Raw genomic sequence first — 22458 nt, 5'->3', positions numbered from 1 at the left:
GGCGTTTAACTTTAACAGAATGCGAAATATATTTAGAGTAAATCATCAGAACTTTTGAATTCCTCACTAATCGAGATTTGAGTTTGGATGTGCTCATAATACGATAGTCAATAAAGAAATAACACTATCATTTGTAATGACAGGGCTGAGCGGATGTCAATATACAGTGATACTTAAATGTCGTACATCGATATATGTATTTTTGTACGGAGAATGTTTTTAAGCGGTACTTCAGGCTATGGCATAAATATTAGAGCGTCGGAACATCAAAGTGCTGTCACTTTGATTATTAATTTTATTAACATCGTTTTGCACTACAGGAATCTGTATTCGCTTCTGCTATAATGTCAGCGCGTTTTGTTTGGCTTTCGTGTTATAATCTCAGTACAGTATTACGTACTTTGTAGGAAGTCGTCGCCAGATGGCGCTGCAGCTCATCAAGTTCTATACCGTTCAACATATGACCAAAAGAATCAAAACTGTCAATGTATTTTTCGATGGACCATACTAAGTTTTTTACGATTTTTCGATCTAGCGTGTACAAGTTAAAAAGTATCATGAACACCTTTTTATTCTATTTAAAAATACTTTATAAGGAAGTGAGGCGTATAGTACATTGTTAATACAAAATGCAATTAAATTAGTGTAAAAGAAAAATGTTTTAAGCCGCATGAACACATATTATAATTCGTTTTAGGGGTAGGTCGTTAGGTGTTAGACTTAAAAACGACTTCCTTGGGGTTCAAGCTTGCTTAATAAAATGAATTTCATCAGGGCCGGACCCTTAAGGGCCCTGGGCTAACACTACTTAGGGGCCCACCTAAGATATATCTGAACGTAGACTTGAATTAAATTAATTGAATGAGTTTGAATAATTGCAGGACTCGCAGGGCTGCAAACCAATCTGTTTAATTTAATAAAGTTATGGATTCTTTCGCACTATCGTCTATTTTTCACTTTGGCTTAGCTAGGGCCTCCTTGAATCCACGGAGCCCTGGGCTGAAGCCCAAAAAGCCATATGGTAGATCCGGCCCTGAATTTCATCACAGACGGTTCAGTAGTTTTATCTTGAAAGAGCAACAGATAGACAGAAATACAGAATTATTTTTACGTTTATACTATTAGTATGGTTATATTCGAATAAATACCAAAACTTTAGAATTTTTAATCGAGTTTGGGTTGAACCGTGACCTTTATTGCATTTCTTTGATTTTTCGAAATGGGATTCCAATTTACAAACAAATTTGACCTTTCCGTCACGGCATGCAAATATAAAAAGACCTTCTAAACACAGAACAAAGATTTTTGTAAAAGTGGGAAGCTGAGTTCCGATGTAAGTTTAAGTACCTATCACAAAATCAGCTTGGCTCTCGTTTTAAGCAACAAAATAAGTTGTCACTACAGTTGCTGTACTTTTTAAGTGTTTCAATTTAAATTCGACTTCAATATCTACTTAAAGTTCAACATTGACTGCTTCTCCTTCAAGTTATAAATTTTGGTGATAGTGCTATAGACAAGTCCGTCTGGGTAGGTACCACCCACTCATCAAATATTCTACCACAAAAGACTACTAAGGAGTGTTGATTCTACTTAGTAGTGTTGTGTTCCGGCCTGAAGGCTGAGTGAGCCAGTGTAACTGCATTCACGAGGGGCATAACATCTTAGTTACCAAGGTTGATGACGCATTGGTAAGATATGTACAAATATATAATGCTAATGTCAATGTCCAGTGGTGACCACTTTTTACCAGGTGGCCTGTTTGGCCGTCCGCGAATCTATTACATAAAAAAGACTATTCCATAAAATGGGTTTCGATCTGAAGTAGGTACACCGTGTAAAAATTAAAATTGTTTCTTGCCGGTTCTTCTCGGTAGAATCTACGTTTGAAACCGGTGGTTGCTTTACTTTAAATATAGTTCTGGAAATTTGTTCTTTATTCAAGTAGCTTGTAAAAAGCTACTTGAATAAAGTATATTTTGATTTTGATTATCCAAGTCTTACGAGTGTAGTCACAGATGTTAAGGGTATCGTCGACGACATTTCCAGCAAATATCTGAGTTTAAAAAACGAATCGTACAAAGAGGTATATATTTTTCGCTTTTAAAAACTGCGGTGCATAAAAATGAACAAAAAGTTTACTGCTAAAAATACTACGGTAGAGTGGTCTTCGTTTAAAATTTACAGTCTAGCAATTCCACGATAAAAACAAGTATATTCGAAATCAAAGAAAAACTATATTTTCTGCTGCTACAAAATGTGATCCAATTATCCTGTCTGCCAGTAAAACGTCTCATTAATATTGCGGAACTTGTTTTATAGGAAATCTTACTTGATAACTTCGGTGATTCAGGCTATTCTCAATGAGGACTGCATCAATTGTTTTTTAAACTCAAACTTCTTTATTCAATATAGAAGCATTACACTTACTTATTGATTGTCTGGTTAAACACTACCACTGGTTCGGAAAATAAAATACCCTGACCTGAGAAGAACCGCCGAAAGAAACTCAGCAGGTCTTTTTTTTGTCAATTTTATTATTTACATAATTATGTCTGGTATGAAAAGAACTGGCCAGGAGACGATGGTTTCATTCCCAAGATGTGCTATAAATCATAAACTCACTAATTGTATAGTAACCTATTCCTAGACGTCCAATTAAAAAATCTTTTTGTACTCCAACATCTAAAACAAATTTAGGTAAATATGCACCTCTTAGCAGACTAATGAATTCGTTTAATGACTTGTTATCGAACGGCGATATTGACATCTTTCATAATAATAAAACTAATTTTATTAAACATTCCAAAGATCTCATTGTTCGATCTCATACCTAATAAGTAATAAATTTAAGTTTTGTTTTTTCTTTTTTATTTTATAAATATTCTAATTTGCTTTTATATTCCTCAGTACGGTATTTTTTCTTTGTTATCTTAATTTGAATTTTTATTTAGTTTTTTAAATTTAATTTTATATTTTATATAGGTTAGTTTGGCTTATATAGTTTCCTATCAAAAATATTTTTGAAGGTCAATGTTGTTTACACCTTTAATGACGTATCATTTTGTATGTTACCCAACAGATATTAATTTTAAGTGCTTAGTGATATGTTGATGGTGTAACTTTTCCAATAAATAAATAAATAAATAAAATAAATAAACCTTTCGCAGCGTAAGCCGATTTTTGTCCCAGTGATTTTGAGACATAAAAAATTGGTTATGGTCTTATTTCGAAGAGGTCCAGTCATAGATGTGCAGAAAAATAAAGAAGACTCTTGATTGCAATTTACTTAACAAATAATAAATTTTCGTGAGCGCAAAATAGGTTACTGGCCGGCTAGTGCATCTAGACTACAGCTGTATAAGAAAAAAAAAAAAAAAAACGTTTGCAAAATTAAAGTGAATTGTTATCGACGAACTGCAATTCTATGTAAACTAATGTATATGAATTGACATTAAATATTTCATTTAAATAAGGTTAAGTTTTGTCTTAAGATAAGTAACTTGCAATTTATAATGAAATCAAAACAAAATCTGTCATAGGTTTCGAAATTTTAAATTAACTTTTTTAAAATAAACGACACCATACTAAGCATTGTTGATATTCGGTGGTAACTACCCAGATGGGTTTGCACATAGTCGTAGAATTTGCTGACAAAATTGGTGATGACACTCGACCGATGATTATAAGTCATGTGCTTAATGTGTACTTAAAATTCATGTTTTTTTGGCGGAAAAGAAAAATAAATAACACTTTACGTTCCTAAATGATCCGATACCACGATTGGTCTTTGATTGATTATGAATACTGTAATATAATAAATGAGAAGAATTAAAAATGTTTATAGTTCGGGAGATAGCGTTGTATCCTTGTTTCACCATTATCCTAGGCGTGTAAGACTTTGCGATGCATAATACGGTTTTCTTACATTATTATTTTTTGTATGATATCTAGAAAATATGGTGTTCATAGCACCGGATGCGATAGTACAGACGAGCAACTTTGTTATTATTTTCTCGTCGAGGCCTGCCGATAGTTCATAGTTTATGTTGTAAGAGATAACGGTGAACGTTGTATTAGTTAGCAATTAAATTAGCCTTTTGTATGGCTATGGCTATATACAGTCGTGTGATAAGTAATATATACACGACTGTCCAAAAAAGAAGTGTAATGATTTCAAGGTCATGTATGTATGTAGGTTACGTTATTCCACCATTCCTTTTAAATGGCTGTCATAATTAGTTATTTCCATTTAATAATATTGATTTTTAAAACCATCGTCTTAAATTTAAAAACAAACTTTTTTTTATTTTTATGACAGGTAGCAAACGAGAAGGAGGCTCATCTGATGGAAAGTGACTTCCACCACCCATAGACATCTGCAATAACCCCCAGGGCTTGCAGTTCCGTTGCTGGCCTTTAAGGAATCAGTAGGCACTTTTCTTAAAGGTTCCTAAGACGTATCGATTCGGTAAAACCGACTGCAAAAGCTGGTTCCACAGATTGTTTATGCGAGGCAAAAAATGACTTAAAAATCATGCTGTAGTAGATTTTCAAAAATTGAGAGAGTGTGGATAAAACTTGGAATTCCGACGCGATATCCGAAGGTGAAATACAGCGGGCGGGATTAATCCAAACAATTCCTCAAAATATTCCCTGTAAATGCGATAGAAGTTCTGTTTCACCTCGATGTGTACCCCACGCTTTAGACGCCATCTTCACTTAAAATTTCAAATGACCGCGAAACTGAACGACTCTTGAAATATCGAAGCCAAGTTCCGATACTAGCTGTAGTAGAAGGGGAACGTTATCAACGCGTGGCGATACGACAAAGTTTGACGTTTTTAACGGTTAACGTACAAATGTATCTTTTTGGGGTTGAATTGGACAAGGATTAGCCGGCCTCAGTCTAAGACTTTTGTTAACAATGGCTCGATTTCAGACATAAGTTCCTTCCAGTTGTCGTGGACGTGTTCCCGAAAATTTATGATGGAAAGTACACTTACACATATGTCCCCGTTGAATTGCAATTCAGATTTATTTTTGTAGTAAATAGTTTCATCTATTTCTTGCTTTAGGTACGAATTTAATGAATTTAAATATTTTTCCGAATTTTCGCTAAAAATATAGTATATTTTGTATTATCTGATACTAATAATTAAATCCACGAACGCTTAGAGTTGTCTGCATTACTAAGCCTTATATTAATTAATAACGGACAATCGAACTTCGTTCAGCAACAGATTTGATACGCTGTCCAACGGTTTAGATCGTTTAGAGAACAGTTTCAAGATAATTATAATTATAAATACTTTCTGACAAACAATTCTAAGTTTCCAACTATGATGAAGTGATGATATCTGTTTAATTTTATAATATTTTTGTTAAAGGGTAAAAATAACAGTTTTTGTACTCTTTTTTTATGACAAAACACTTTTCTGAATCACGCTAACGTTTGTTTCACCGCGATATATATAGGTCCTCGATTTTACACACAGATGACTTTTTTTGGAACGTTTCCTTTAAATAAAATGAACACGTAGTGATCGTGTTGGACATGAGTGTATATTATAATAATTACTGAAATAAATAATCTATACAAATATCTTAAAAGCGAAAGTAACCCTGTCTATCAGTTGTTACTTGAACCAAACACTGAAGTTGATGAAATTTATTATATAAGGTAGGCTTTTAATCCTAGGAAGGTCTATGCTTCTTATGTATACTTTAAATCTACGACGATAAGCACCCCCCCCTCCTCCGTATAACACGCAGCAAAAACAGCTAATATATTTGATACATTTTGTAGGTATAGGGGATAAGTTGATTTAACAATATATGTTAAAGATCCCATTCCTAGGCAAAGGTTCCCTTTCCTTTTAAAAGGTTTGGAGGTCGCCTCATGCTGCAAATGTAATGCAAATGCAATTGAAATTGATAGAAAATTCACAACAAAATTTAATCCATGCAGGTTTCCTCATCATTTTTTCTTTCACAACTGAACATATACACACACAGATAAACTATAAATACAAATAAAACATACAAAACCTTTGCATAAGATTTAGTTATTTTATAAATTTTACGATCCTGCCACTAATAAATGTTTCATATTATATTTAATTGATTTTTCAGCTTTTGTTTGTTTTTCTTTTTTAAGTTACCCTATTTTTATTAATTAGCTTATGTTTTATAAATTCATATATACTTAAATACTGGTAGTCCTAGTTTGAGTTTTAATTTTCGCCTTATATGTTTTCGTATAGTTTTATGTTTTATGCTAGCTGTAACTACCTTTAAGTGAAATTATATGTATAATTGCAACCTAAGGATAGATACATTTTATGTATAATATCCACATGTAATTTTGTTGGTGGTTTTTTAATAAATAAATAAATTTAAAAAAAATAATAAAATAAACGCACAATATTAAAAACGACAATCCCGCTAAACGTATGTTAAATGAAAAATGACATTTCATTTAGTCGATTAAACATCGGTAACTGAATTTGAACTTTAATTACTCAGCACATGTTGGAGAGTGCTCGAGATTAGTTCTATACATAATACCATCTCTATTGAATTACTAACTTCTCATTAACTAACTTAATTGCGAACGTCAGCTTATAAAATTTAATCTTTTTTTAATTATACTGTGTTCTATTTTGTACGGCTAATGGAGAACTGTGTCCAACCTATTGAGCAAGGCATATTACGCACACATAGACGAGGCATCTTACGCACACATAGACACTCCATTATTTCAGTTGACGTTCTTAACTAAGAAGTATTATGTGATGTTAAGATGCTATAAGTACTGTATAGAAGATATGTCGGTGAGTGTGAGTTTTGCCTTGAACTCTATTTAGTTTTGGTCACCACCGCTCACAGGCAATGGTGCTGTAAGAAATATTAACCATTCCTTATTATGTATGTTATGTTCCTTGTGCATGTAGTTACACTGGCCCACTCACCCTTCAAATCGAAACACAACAATACTGAGTATTGTTGTTTGGTGGGAGAATACCTACCCAGACGGGCTTGCAAAGTCCTACCTAGATACATAACATAATATACATTTATTGCGATAACTCATGTAAAGGTAAAATGTTTCACGGGTAGGCTCGTGATCATTTAATTAATGTAGTCATTAATACATAAGATTAATTATTAACATGGGTCTACTTTGTCTATATGTTTAATAATTTAACGATCTATATGACGTATCTGCTTAAGTGCACAGTATATATCGAACCAATTATATCCAACGTACAACGATTAAACAATTGATTTGATTGGTTATTAATTAATTAGGTTTACCCAGACCTCGGCTTTGTACGGTTAACTAACGGACGTTAATATTAACGTCTTAGATGTGGCAAGGGATTGGACGAGGATAGTTTTATTGCTGGTGTACAAATGGCACATGTGTCAAAGTACCGATATGCACTTACGCTTTTTCTTAATTTAGAAATAAAACTATTGTGACTGTTCGAGAAACTTGCCCTTAAAGCGAGGTTCGTTGAGAAGTCGTTGCGATCAACTGGCCGACATATGGAACAGTTTTTTTGTTATGTTATTTCTGAAAGCTAGTAAAATTGACTCGTGAAACACTTGGTTTAACAAATATTGAGCACGATGATGAAGCCGATATGGCCCAGTGGTTAGAACACGTGCATCTTAACCGATGATTTCGAGTTCAAACCCAGGCAAGTACAGAATTTTCATGTGCTTAATTTGTGTTTATATTCATCTCGTGCTCGGCGGTGAAGGAAAACATCGTGAGGATACATGCATGTGTCTAATTGAAATTCTGCCATATGTGTATTCCACCAACCCGCATTGGAGCGCGGTGGAATATGCTCCATACCTTCTCCTCAAAGGGAGAGGAGGCCTTAGTCCAGCAGTGGGAAATTTATAGGCTGCTTATATGTCATGAGTCAATACGTAAATGATCATTATAATAACAATATATACTTATACAATTTTTCAGTGTCTTATAAGCATTTAAAGTATTTTTTAAATGCAATTAAAAATAGGAATGAATGGACGCGAGCACGTTTTTCAATAGCCATTTCATCTCAAAGCCTTTCTAGTTAGTTGATCTTGCGCCTAAAACCTATCCGGTCCTGTCGGATTTGCGGTACCATCGACATCGACGTATTAAAGTGCAATACTCACTACAAGTAGGGGACGACCCAAGAAACGATGGATGGATTGTGTGAAAGACGATATGGTTAGAAAGAATGTTACTTGTGAGATGACGTCCGACAGAGAAGTACGGAAGAAGAAGACATGCTGCGCCGACCCCAAGTAAAATTGGGATAAGGGCAGGAGGATGATGATGATGACTCACTATAACATGCTCCGCACTGGGTAGTCTTCTTTAAGAATGGTTCCAGTAGCCGTAATTGGTCAGGGAGACATCATTTTCGAAAAACACACTATGTGGTAGTAAATATGGGGAGATTCAGACGAAACGAGTTTTTATTCCCAAGTGTGACATCCAAAACATTTTTCTGAGATATTGTTACATTTATTCCCTACTGGTCTGCTGTAAGTGAATTTGTTCTCGTGACAATTTTAGCAAAGATATGGTTGTATAAGTTGGTAGAGCATTATGTAGACCCCTCTGGTCTGGTCGGTGTCACACAGAAGAGCCATATGTATAATTTATGGCCAAAGAAAAAACCATGTTGCTATTTTCCAGTTATAAGCCAGTGTAACTACAGACACAAGGGACATAACATCTTAGTTCCCAAGGTTAGTGGCGCATTGATGATGTAAGGAATGATTAAAATTTCTTACAGTGTCATTGGACAGTGATGATAACATAATACTACTAATAATTAGGATTCACATGTAGTTACTGCACAATCACAAATAGCTGCATCGAATATACTATATATAATACAACAATATAATAATAATACATTTTTTTTATGGTATTGGTTGGCGGACGAGCTTATGGCCACCTGATGGCAAGTGGTCACCACCACCCATAGACAAAGGCAAGAAATATTAACCATTCCTTACATCAGCTATGCGCCACCAACCTTAGAATATCTGATGAGTGGGTGGTACCCACCCAGACGGGCTTGCACAAAGCCCTACCACCAAGTAAGATAAGGTAAGTTTGGTTCAATTTTTGTATTTATAATATTTAAATAGTATAAAACAATATGGCTTATCTTGTTCGTTATCTTATTGTAAATCACACGTTCATTTCTAGTGGTTTTCACGATAATTTGTCTGGAAGAAATAGCTTAACAGCCATTAGCACTTTGTACAACACATCGATTTTTTTTATTAATGATATTGTTCAGATGAAATGTATCCAAAAAGGTTTTAGTCTACGTTAATATTTAAATACGCAACTAGTAAAGTAGAACAGCACGTTTGAAAAAAAAATATTAATTGTGTAACGCGGATTAGGATTAAATTAACAGAGGCTTATAAATGATTCCATACGTAAGGTCGCCAGACTGCCTTTATTAGACGTTTAATTAGGTTCTAATTTTTATTGGCTCTGTCTTTATTAACTGACTTAAAAATAAGAGGGTATTATATTTATTTAACTTCTTACAACTAATATTACATGACAATCGTTATGCGACAATGCAGCTACAAAATTAAACAATATGGTTTATCTGAATTCGTTTATTTTTTTTATTTTTTTTGACTACTTGATTGAAGACGAGTATAGCTCAGCCACCGTTTACAATGTAAGTGCAAATAATATGTTTATTTACGATATTGCATTAGAAACCTCTAAAATGTCCAGTGTTTCTCTAATATATTATGCATGTATTGTACATATAAACCTTTCTCGAGAATCACTCTATCTATTAAAAAAACCGCATCAAAATCCGTTACGTAGTTTTAAAGATCTGACCATACATGGACAGACAGACAGCGGGAAGCGACTTTTTTTTGTACTGTGTAGTGATAATATAATCCTTTATCGAGTTAGACACCTTATTAATGAAAGTTTTCTTAATAATCCGACTTGTTACCATATAAGTCTGATATATTATAGGCTGAAGGAAGGAAACCCTTAACGAAATTAAACTCTGGCGATGAATGATTAATATGTTTACATCGATGTAGGGGAAGATTAACATTAGCGAGATTACTTTTATATAATGAATACCGAACACGTATTATTAGATAATTAACATTTTTTTATTTTCCTTTTGTTTAATTGTTATTTACTTCGTGGTAGGTACCACCCACTTCGTCACAGTAGCATGCGAAAGCGATCCTGTGGCGCCCGCTGAAAAGACGGAGAGCGTACCGTTGGTTTTTTAGTGGGTATTCCGGTGTACTTAGCGCAGTCCTGGGCACCGGTGAGTCCCACATACCCCCCCACTTTACTGGGGGAAACGCGTAATACGTTTTTCCAGCGAAAAAAAAATACAATATGGTACCACACACTTTTTACTTATGCTACAGCCAAAAAGTAATAGGTAGTAAGTAAGGCTATGTTTCAGTTTGAAGGGTGAGTGAGCCAGTGTAACTACAGGCACCACATTTTATCTTGGTCGTATTTTAATTTAAGGGATGGTTAATATTTCTTACAGTGCTAATGTCTAGGCAGTGGTGACCTCTTACCATAAGCTGGAACGTTTAGCGTTCTAGTTTATCATCCGTAGCACGGGCTGAACTCCACTCCCAGACCGATTGAGCTGTTTCCCACTCACCGTTCATTACCGAACTTTATCTGCTAATATTGCTGAACCGCTAACACATAGTCGAGTACCATTATTGCTTCATGCTCGATTTCTTGGAACGTATCTCCCAAGAACACCAGTGCGACGTCATCGATGAAAACCGGGAATGGGCCTGCTTCTAGTCGAATCCATGCAATAGAGGATCCAGGAGTAAGTTCTATGGAACTTAACCTAACCTAGCCTAACGCTATGACGTTAGGCTGCTAGTGAATACCTGGATACAAACTTTAGTTGCAGGTATCACAGACATAGGCGGGGCAATTTTTCACTGGTAATCGGCTTTTATATAGCCCGTCAATAGGCACTGTCAAAAGCGCCCTTCATGTGGATAATAAAGTGTTTAATTTTTTATTGCAATTGCAAACCATAGAGGAAATTAAGAATTGAAAGAAAAACAATTAGTTATAAATACTTTAAATATTTTAATTGATAAAAAACTTAACATTAATATTGTGTATTTTATATTATTTTTACGGTATATATCAAATTGTTTTAGAAGCGAATTAATTACTTTTGTTATATATTTTGCAGAGTATTCTGTTCATCAATGTTAATATATAGATCTGTTAATATGTATATTGTACTTAATTATTTATGTTGACTTGAGAGAGGGTAAAATTACTTGTAGCGCCTTGGCTAGGTAGCACCCACTCATCAGATATTCTACCGCCAAACAGCAGTACTCTGTATTACTGTGTCCTGGTTTGAAGGGTGCATAAGCCAGTGTTAATACAGACACAAGGAACATAACATCTTAGCTCCCAAGGTTGGTGGCATTTTGGCGATGTAAGAAATGGTTAATATTACTGACAGCGCCATTGTCAATGGGCGGTGGTGACCACAAAGCATCAGGTGGCCCATTTGCTCACGTCTACACGTATCATAAAAAAAATCATAATTGTGGTCCCAAGTTGTTGTATTGACATAAAAAACTAGCTGGAAAGTCATAAGATACTAAAGCAGTGATCGTTGATGCAAAAGAGCAAAGCAGAGAAGATTACATTGAATAATCGGTGCGGTTCAATAGGTCTTCAGATGGAGCTGTTCAATATTGTATTAAGTTAATTTTTGATATATTTAATTTATTATTTTAATGATTGAGTCGCTATACCGAATTAAGTCGCGCTCACGTTTGGTGTTGTTCTAAGTACTAATGTTGAAGAAATGTCTTTTTAAATGTAGTAAAATTTCCATGTATACGTCTTAATGTCACAATTATACAGGTATATTAATCTTAATTAATCTTAATTAATATACCTGTGTGATTAGTGATGTGTTTTACTTGTGTTTAGTTATACCCGAAGTGAGATAATTATTTTGAGGTTGTTTTATTCACAGTTAATAAAATTGATGTACATAATTCTAAATTTATGTTATTCAGTGATCTTCCAGCACGTAGTACTGATCTAGGAAATAGTCGTCATCATAGGGGTACACTGCAAAAAAAAACGGGAGTTACATTTTAGGTAAATACAAAAATTTCTGTTATTTTTGAAATCTTAATAGTTATAAACAATGCGATACTAGAAGTCGAGGGTCAAGAGGAACTGGTTAAACAAATGAAGATGTAGGTAATACTGTGAACTAAGTTTGAATATATCAAAAACTGTTAAATAAAAAAACAGAATTGAATCTTTATTTGGACATCGAGCTAATAAATACGAAATCAAACAAAATAAATAGAACATATCGCTTATTGAATCTTATAGTGAGCTCACTGATATTATAAATCCGAAAATTTTGACGCATGGATCACTCACACAAGAACAACTGGACGGATCTGAATCACATTAGGCACAGATATATAAAGCATAGAAGAGCATATAGGTGCACCAAATATCCGAGTGAAGCTGTTTTAGTTAGTTTAATTACCACACACTCGTAATAATACATAATCTGCTTGTCTTCAAATTCATCTGATCCATCCTTATCTTCCACACGACAAATTTCAGACGTCAGACAAGGATGCAAAGTTACCTAAGATAAAGATTACGAGTATACTTACCTAAATATTCAGATAGTTCAGTAACGTTGAAACATTCCCCCATGTGGACTACTTGCCATACTGGAATAGAGAGATAGCTTCAATTATGTTTTGAGCTATAGGTTAGTAGGATAAGCAGCACCAACCCACATAAACTATAGGTAAGAAATATTAACAATTCTTTACATCGCCGATACGCTGCCAACCTTGGGAACATTAATACATCTCTTATAGTTACACTGACTCACTCACCCTTCATACAACAACACTGAGTTTCTGTAGTAGAATATCTTATTCCGTCTCGTTGGTTTAGTACCGGGATATAAAGCTGCAGAATCCGAAATCCTGAGTTCAAAGCCCAGGTCGGACTGATAAAAATCTGCAGTCCCATCGGATTATCAGAGTGGGGGAATACAGAGTGCTTGTGCTTGCGCATACGCTCGTGTACTATAATATGTCCTACGTATATTATTATCTAATGACAGGGCGGAACCTACCCAGAAATGCACGAAGCCCTACCACCAAGTATGTGGCATCATGTATATTTATCATACATACATTAAATTAACAGCCTGTGAATTTCCCATTGCTGGGCTAAGGCCTCCTCTCCTTTTGAGAAGGTTTGTAGCACATTCCACCGCGCTGCTCCAATGCGTGTTGTTGGAATACACATGTGGCAGAATTTCGTTGAAATTAGACACATGCAGGTTTCCTCACGATTTTTTCCTTTACCGTCGAGCACGAGATGAATTGTAAATACAAATTAAGAACATGAAAATTGAGTGATGCTTGCCTGGATTTGAACCCGAAAACATCGGTTAAGATGCACGCGTTCTAACCACTGGGCCATTTCGGCTCAAATATTATATATAATTATCAAACTTGAATATTGCTATGGATGCTTTCAACTGTGATGGCTAGCGAATTTTTCCATCAATGAAAATCCAAAAATTTTATTATTAAAATAAAAAAAATCAACAAATTTTTATTTAGTTGTTTCCATACTAGATTATCCTGCATCGTGGGTCTTACAGCAAATTGGAACACATTTTATAAAGGGATCAACGTCACGAGCCGTTTCAATCTGTCGTTTTACAGGATTAACATTATAATTTACATACTACTGGTTCGAATATAAATTTCACAGAAAATAAATGTCAACAAGTATAGAGTCGATATTTAAATCCTTTGTTTATTCTTTTGCACCAATTAAATGCACTATTCAAAAAAAAAACAATAATTTAATACTCTGCATGCGAAACGATGAGAACTCCGCACTTTTCAATTTATCTTTATTGATAAATATAATATTTGTTTATGCTCTGGAATTCAGCCGCGTGCTATCAGAACGAAAGGGAACGTTGTCGACGTAAATCGAAAACAACAATTGTTGAGTTAACAAAATAAGTACCGAACTATAACTGTCCGACTCTGACTAAACCAAGAGGGCTCGTGATTTTAGCCCATACCTCCTAAAAAGGTACGTAAACGTAAGAATGTTTGCATGTATTTTTCCTTCTCTTCCAAGTCATTATTACGCTAGGCTTTTCTTATGGCATAGGTAGGCCGACAGCCAAATGGGCGACGATAGCAAGTGATTATACCATAAAAATTGGTGCTGTAAGATATATCAACCATTCCTTACATCGCCAATGCCCTACCTACCTTGAGAATGTTTTCTTCTTAATGTCTTGTTAATGTTTATTTATTTTTTTATTAACTCATTATTGGACCCAAACTTAAAACTTAAAAGAAAAATTTTGTTACACAAAAGTTGCATGAGGTGCAACAGGCGGCCTTATCGCTCAGCAGCGATCTCTTCCAGGCAACCTTTGGGCAGAGGATGATTATATTTACATACATATATGGGAAGGGTACAGTAATTTTAATTTTTTTATTTTAGTTTTTTATGGTTTTTTATTTAGTTTACCTATTGTATAAATACATAATATAATAGTACACAATATACAGATAACAATAAATATATATAATATAAATATAACCAAATATGAACCGTATACATAGGTTTTGTAATCGCTCAAAGTTTATTTAGTTGCTCCTCACTTAAGTTAGCAACAAGTGTCGGCATAATCAAGAATCGGTAGGAGAGATTGTGTTAGCGTAACTTTAGTTGGCTATGTTACGTCCCTTGTGGCTCTAGTTATACTGGCTCACTAGCCCTTTAAACTGGAACACAATAATATTAAATATTGCTCTTTGGCGTCAAAATAAACATGAGCTGGTGCCAATCCAGACGGACACGACGCCGTAGCACCAAAATATTACTAAGATAATCATATAATTATAAATACTACAAAAATAAATCAAAGATCCAAAATTCAAACAAGTAACATAAGTATATTATGAATTTGAAAGTAACTCTGTCTCTGTCTTTCTCTCTGTCTGTGTTTACTCTCACAGCCAAACGACTGAACCGAATTTGATGAAATTTTATATGAAGCCAAAGAAGGACTTAAAACCTGACGAAAAATCCCTAAAAAGCGAGTGAACCCGCGGGCGACGACTTGCACTATGTAAATTTAAAGCCGGTGAAATTTTGAAGCGCAGTTTTTTTATAAATATGAACACAGCATTTTCTGGTATAAGTGTTATTTTTTTCTGTTAGGCGTTACAAATACGTCTCCCCATTTGGTATAGTTTTATCAATTCTTCAAATTCTTTCAAAACGTGTAAACAAATGTTTCCATCTTGAATTTTGGGAACTAAGTAAGTCTTGTTACGTCGATGACAAGAATACTTACATAAGTCCACTATTCATGTTTCTCAAGAGCAAAGTGACTGACTATGGAACGTCCCAAACTTTCAAAACTTCGCTCGAAACTTTGAGTAGTTTTTGACATAATAATGTATGTTATTTGAAAATATATTAAAAATGAAATACATTTAATAGATACACTAAATTATGCCTTGTAATTATATCATTACATATATCGTGATCGGCTTCGCTGGCGTTTTAGTGGTTGGTCGCTGACGGACACCTGAGTGTTAGGCATAAAAAGTAGCCATGTCCTTTAGTCAGTTCAGTGGTTTGGCCGTAAAAGAGCAACACACAAATAGACAGAGTTACTTTCACATCTAGTTCGACTTTGTGTATTTTGGAATGATGTCTGGCCTTAGGGTGTCTTTGACTGGAGGGGAGCGCACGTATCGTAGATACAAATGTCTCAACCAGGAACAAGTAAAATCGGTAACGCAGAAACTGACTGCCCTATCTTTTGCTTACAATAATATTTGTTAAAACAAATAAATAAATTGAAGTGTCTATTTGTAATTAAAAAAGACTTCCTCTTTTGATGTTAATAGGTATAAGTAGGTATTTGCAAGTAACTGCGGCTATAGTGACCACTTAAAACCTGGTGGTAAGTGGTCCTACGTTATAAAAACGAAAAAAAACTGCAACTCATAATAATTTGAGATCTCATTTGAATTTGAATATATAAGGAAGTGCCTATTATTATATAAAATATATTATTTCAATATAACGCTAGCTTAGTCTTCGAAAGACATATGTAACTTCGAAAAGTTAGAAGTACATTCCGATGGTACGAACTTTTGCGTTGAAGCTCATCAGTGTCCATACTTGACTATCGCTGCTTCCAAATAATTTATATACTTTATATCTAATATTACTATTACAAATAGTCATTTGTGTTTTCGTCTCAAGTTCAATCACACGCTGGTGAAGCCACGTGTTCAACTATTACATAACATGGGAAGATCGATTTAAAAACGTCAAAAATTAGGCGAAGAGTCGGCATGCGAAATGTGAAAATTAAAGTGAAAAAGCGTCCAGAAGCTTTGAGCATTGCATTTAACATACTGACATTTTTATTTAAGAGATCAGATTGCAGCTGTGAATAATTTAATTAAAGTTTATATCGTCCTAGTTTCTGTGGTCTGAAATGTTTTGAGTTTTGTTTTATTTACGAACGTTTTACATGAGACGACTGTAGGGGAATCGCTGATGCTGCGCGCCGCCAGTTCCACGTGAGAAGCAGATCAACGAGTCCTCATCAGCAGAATATAGTTTTCGTAATTAATTATAAATTTATATTAATCATTCAATTGATCATTCAAAAACAAAAAAACAATGTTCAGTATTGTCTTAAGTTAGTGTAATAGTTTAATATAATTAAAGTAATTGTAAAATATTTGGATGTTTTTAAGTCCTACGGCTGTAGAAAAAACAATAACCGTTACTGTTTTTATTTATCTATTTATTTTAAGCTAGATAAAGCTGTGATTTTCTGCGAGTAATTTATAAAATTTGTGAAGAAACCTATAGCACACAAACTGCGACCCCCTTTTACCACGTCGAAGAGTGGGTTAAAAGTAGCCTGTGTCCTTCCCAAATAGTAGGTAGTAGAAGTTATTCATAAAGTTATTATAAAAATAAATGGCTTATATTTAATACTGTAGTTTCTGTTATTTTTTTAAATTACGTTGTTACACTTTCTGTTTTTCTAACGATATTTTCAAATATTTATCAAGCAGCTGAGATTTCAAGTAGGTCATAGATCACTAATAACTATAATTAAGATTCACATGTACTTACTGCACACTCACAAATAACCACATCGAATACAAATACACGTGACCATCTAAATTGTGTAGGAAGTTTGATTTAATTTTTGTATTTATAATTATATAAATAGTATAAAACAATATGGCTTATCTCGTCGTATGGCGTATTTCTAGTGGCTTACACAATAATTTGTCTGGAAGAACTGTTTGTAATATTATTATTAGTTATTCAATTTTTTGGATGAAATCTTGTAACCTGAATTAATAACACTTCCTCTTATTTAACCTTGAAATTTGAACTTTAAAGTCAAATTCATAAGTCAAGTTTTATATATTCTGTCTAGGAAACAATTTTTTTTTTATCTTATTCATCCATCTTTTTTATCTTTAATATAATCTTGTATGTTGTAATCTTTAATATATCTTGATGACTATGTCTTATTTAGCAATGTTTTTTGACATGAGCTACAAATATTTAAACAGGCAACATTTAAAAATTACTTACAAATTGCTCCAAGTATTGCTCCAGACGAAAGAACTCCTCAACGGTTAACAGCATTTACCAGATAATTTGTATATTTTTAAAACGTATTTTAATATTAATCCATTACCTTCGTATCTTTCCATGCAATTCACGTAATCAAGTAAACAGTAGTTTTTGAAGGTGTGGTAAGTGTAATACAATGTCCTGCCGCAGAGTATTCCGGTACTGAAAAAATAATATTGTTTCGTATGTAATATTTTTTTGTATTTGATATTTTTCGAAATCTCCATTGAATCTTATATAACTTAAACGTAAACTCTAGTATATTTACTCCATTATATTAAATATATTATAATAATAATTAACTTATAGAATGAATATTTATTATAATGTATGTATATAATAAGCTCTCTTGATACTCGGTCCCCGCGCACGCCCGAGCAAAAACAAGACACACACGTGCAAAGAATAAGCTAATAGATATATGGGCACTATTTATTCAAAAATTAATTACCAATATTGAAACGGAAGAGCGGGATCTGGTACAGGTATTATCATAAGGTAGCCAAGTTTCCTGTCCGCCTGTCTATATCATAAAACCTAACTAAATTACGACGAAATTGGATAGCTATCCATAAAATGTAATTATGCATACTTATAGGCTTTTAAGCAATAATGTGCCAAGTAGTCGCAACTTTCTTCAAACGAAACACGCAGTGGCGTAGTTCGCGGTGGGCGTTTCTTTGTCGACGAGGCCGTCGTAAACCTATAGCAGGAATAACGGATTTATAACTATCTACGGAAGCCAGATCAATGCGTTCACATCGCGTACACGATATGCCCTGACCTTTCAATTCGTTGCTGCATTCTGAATATGAACCGAAGATCGTGGGTTTAAATTCGGACAAATATGAATTAACATTTATATTTGTGTTTATAATTCAACCCGTGCTCAGCGATGAATTAAGGCATCATGACAGTAATTTCTGCCATCAATCCGCATTGGAGCAGCGTGTTGGAATTAGCTCCAAGCCTTCTCCTCAAAGGGAGATGAGGCTTAGCTCAGCAGTGGGATATTTACAGGTTACTTTACTTTCTTAAAAAAAAATACCTAGCAGAGGCTGTTGGCTCGGTGTTTTCCTCATCTGGTAACTCTTGTCTTCTACCTTTAACAGTGGCCGGACCTTTTGTGTCTGCCTTTAAAACTGGAATATAATGAAGTGGTTTTATATTTAACTAGCTGTTCGTCTCGACTTTCTCGGCTATGTTACAGATTCTGATATACATGATTTTATAATAATAATAATATTTTTTATTTCAAGTATCATCGACTCATTTTGTTAATAATACAAAACTTAAATGTCTGTTAGTACCTAACCTAAGGCTAACTAAAAATAAAATAAAAAATATGAATATTTAGAAATGCGAGTCACTGCTGCGCTGTTTCTAACGGAATATATGTGCCCACATATGTGCAGTCCAGCCTGCTCGCGATTAGTTTCAGGATGCTGTTGGTACTGCACCGCACTCTGCGCACCAGAGCTCCACATCGTTTGCACATTTTACTCCTATTGGAAGTATTAATGAAAATTTAACAAACGAGCGAACAAAACTCCGTACAACATGGCTACGTACAAAAAAAAATCAATCAAACTGTAAACAAATGTTTAAGTGATTCGCGATGTGTTTGAATCCACACTTGATGTGTTTAAGCCCACACTAGTGCTGATGGTACACACTTAAACCTTGCACAAGTGTGGGCAGCTCATTAGGACAAAGGGTTCCTGACCAGGCTGACCAGGAAGTTTAACGCGGATCATTTATCAGGAGTAATGTCGGATCAGTGCGAGAGTAGCACAAAAATGTAACCTCCCGACTGAAAATTTACCGAACCCTGTGAGCTGTATCTCTGGAACCTAACGTCACAAATACCCTGAGTTTGGTGTCAAACGGGTTAGATATAGGAGACAAAGAATTTGGCCCCACTAGAATATCTAAATAATACCACCAGCACCACGGAGGATATATACATATATAGGTACATATAACGAAGGCATCATCTCGTTATGTCATGTTGTGTCCTGCGACACCTGTATTTTTCATATAATTTTAGTTTTTAGTAGATTGTGTTACAAATAATAACCATTTTTATTTCGCCAATGCGTTACTGTAAGAAATCGTGTTCGTTGTGCTACACTGGCACACCAAGAACAACAGCCAGGTAGAATATGAGTTGAGAGGGTGGTACTTGCCCGGACGGACTTGTACAAAGCCCTACCGCCAAATAAAAATGACGTATGCATCAAAAATATCACCATAATCATCACGAATGCATTATTATTAACTATAATCTATAACACCATACAAATCTTACCCATAAAGAACAGAAGTAACAAAATTGTAGAATATTCTAGAACATTATTAACAGTCATATTGTTTTTATAATGAAAATGAAAACTTAAATGTCGCATACGAACAATAAGGGTTTCAGAAATGGAATCAAACATATGCAAAAGGACTACTGACGTCTCTCCTACACCCGTTGCATATGACATCTAAAAATTAGTCAGAAATTCTGGCATTGAGAGATCGGATTACGTGCCTTAAACAAGTGACGCTTGTGTGTCGAAGGGACTTTTGGTTGAATTCTTAAGTAATTTGATATCATAGATGTTAATCTACATACATAAATATCAACGATAAAAAACTACTGAGTTTCATGTCAGTTCTTTTGAGTAGGATCAAATGTACTTTGACTTCGGTTGTGAAAATTATTCGTGTCTATATAAGGTATTAACGACCACGAGTTAATAAAAAGGCTAAAAATGCGTTAAAACACGTAATTGATGGACAACTCATTTGATGTGTTTGGTTACGTTTTATCATATAATAATATCATAAATACAAAATTAACTCTGTCTGTCTGTCTGTTGCTCATTCACGTCAAAAATCGTATGATGAAAGTTTAAATTTCAAGGAAGGCTAGTTTTGCTCTTTAAAAAAGAGAGCGAAGCCACGCGCTACATATAGTATTCTTCAAACAAATCACAGATTATATTTCCATATATCTGACACACAATATGAATAACTTAAATAACATTTGATTAATTATATCAGTAAGAAGTCAGTCAGTATCAAATACTTAACGACCAAACCCTAAGCAAGCAAAGCCGGGAGCGACAACTCGTTAGTTATATTTTAGATATAAGAATGTATTAGTTTTATATTTATTCCATGTATTGTATTGTTTTTATAAATACTTTATACTATACACACATATATATATACACGTAAACACACATATGTACACGTAAAAAAAAAACATTAGAATAAAACGTACGTTCAAGATATACACTCGCTGTTCTGTGATATGAAACAATTATTCGGTTTGATTTCGTAATTCGAATTCAAACGTTATTATTAATAACTTAGCGACAGTTGATATGAATGTTGATATGAAATATGATAAACTTAAAACGCATATCAGTTATTGAAGTATCTAAATAAGACATAAAGTGCACGGCTCTCAATACAAGGGCACCTGAAGACACGGCCAGCCGAATTCCACTCCAGCGATCAAAATAATAGAAAAAACGCAATCTTTAGGTTTTAGAATTTGGTAAGAACTCTATCTTGCATAACCTCTCGATGCGCTCGGCTTTGTTCGTAAATACGATTTCAGCCGATGCACAATATTTATTTACTGTATAAGTGTATAAGTACACATCTGTATAATAATACAGCGGAGACAGCCCATCCAGATTAAGATATAACTCCGTTTAGATTCATTTGCATATTTTCATGAAATTCAAATACATTTTACTCGGGGTGTTATATGATAAGACTTCTATATCGGAAGCGTTTAAGTCGCGTTCATTTGCTAGAATTATTCGCTTATAATTTTCAAGTAAAATTGTACTCCAAAATTATATTATCTACCCGAGTTCGCGTATACGATATGTTTAAAACATTATAAATTTTTAATAATTATAATTACGTTTCGTAAATTTAGATCATTTGTTAGAAAATCAGTAATAAATAAGGCATATTATTCAACACAAGATTATAGAGATGATAAAAAAGCGTGGAGCTAATACTTTTTGACTTTAAGGCAGCATATTTATATATAATATACTTGGTGGTAGGGCTTTGTGCAAGCTCGTCAGATATTCTACCGCCAAATAACAGTACTCTATATTGTTGTGTTCCGGTTAGAAGGGTGAGTGAGCCAGTGTAATCACAGGCACAAGGGACATAACATATTAGTTCCCGAGGTTGGTGCCGCATAGGTGATGTAAGGAATGTTTATTATTTCTTACAGCGCCTTTGTCTATGGGCGGTGGTGACCACTTACCATCAGGTGGCCCATATGCTCGTTCGCCAACCAATGCCATAAAAAAAAAAATAAATTCAAAAGTGCTTGTAAATGCCTACTTGAATAAAGTATATTCATTATTATTATTTGATGTTCAGAGATACTTATACACTACACTGGGCTGCTGCTGCTGCTGTTTACTGCTTGTATCCAAGCCTAATGGAAAATTTAGCACTAAAACGCTATCTGTCCCGGCTTTGTACAGAATAAGAACAGTACACAGTAACGGCCTGTAAATTTCCCACTGCTGAGCTAAGGCCTCCTGTCCCTTTGATGAGAAGGTTTGGAGCATATGCTACTCCAATGCGGGATACATATGTGGCAGAAATCGTTGAAATTG

At 34.3% G+C, this 22458-nt stretch overlaps 1 protein-coding gene across 1 annotated transcript; it reads right to left on the bottom strand.

Moving 5' to 3' along the window:
• Positions 1-12092: 12092 nt before the first annotated feature.
• Positions 12093-19293, bottom strand: LOC135194099 (uncharacterized). The gene is made up of 6 exons (XM_064218715.1): positions 19212-19293; positions 18855-18948; positions 18399-18509; positions 17871-17968; positions 12736-12795; positions 12093-12166 (listed from the first exon to the last, which is right to left on the bottom strand). The coding sequence occupies exons 1-6, from the start codon at positions 19291-19293 to the stop codon at positions 12108-12110; spliced, it is 504 nt and encodes a 167-aa protein (XP_064074785.1). The 3' UTR covers positions 12093-12107.
• Positions 19294-22458: the final 3165 nt, after the last annotated feature.

The sequence above is a fragment of the Vanessa tameamea genome, chromosome 24 (assembly GCF_037043105.1).
Source record: "Vanessa tameamea isolate UH-Manoa-2023 chromosome 24, ilVanTame1 primary haplotype, whole genome shotgun sequence".
NCBI classification, from domain to species: Eukaryota; Metazoa; Arthropoda; class Insecta; order Lepidoptera; family Nymphalidae; genus Vanessa; species Vanessa tameamea.
This window is presented reverse-complemented; position numbering and strand designations above follow the sequence as displayed.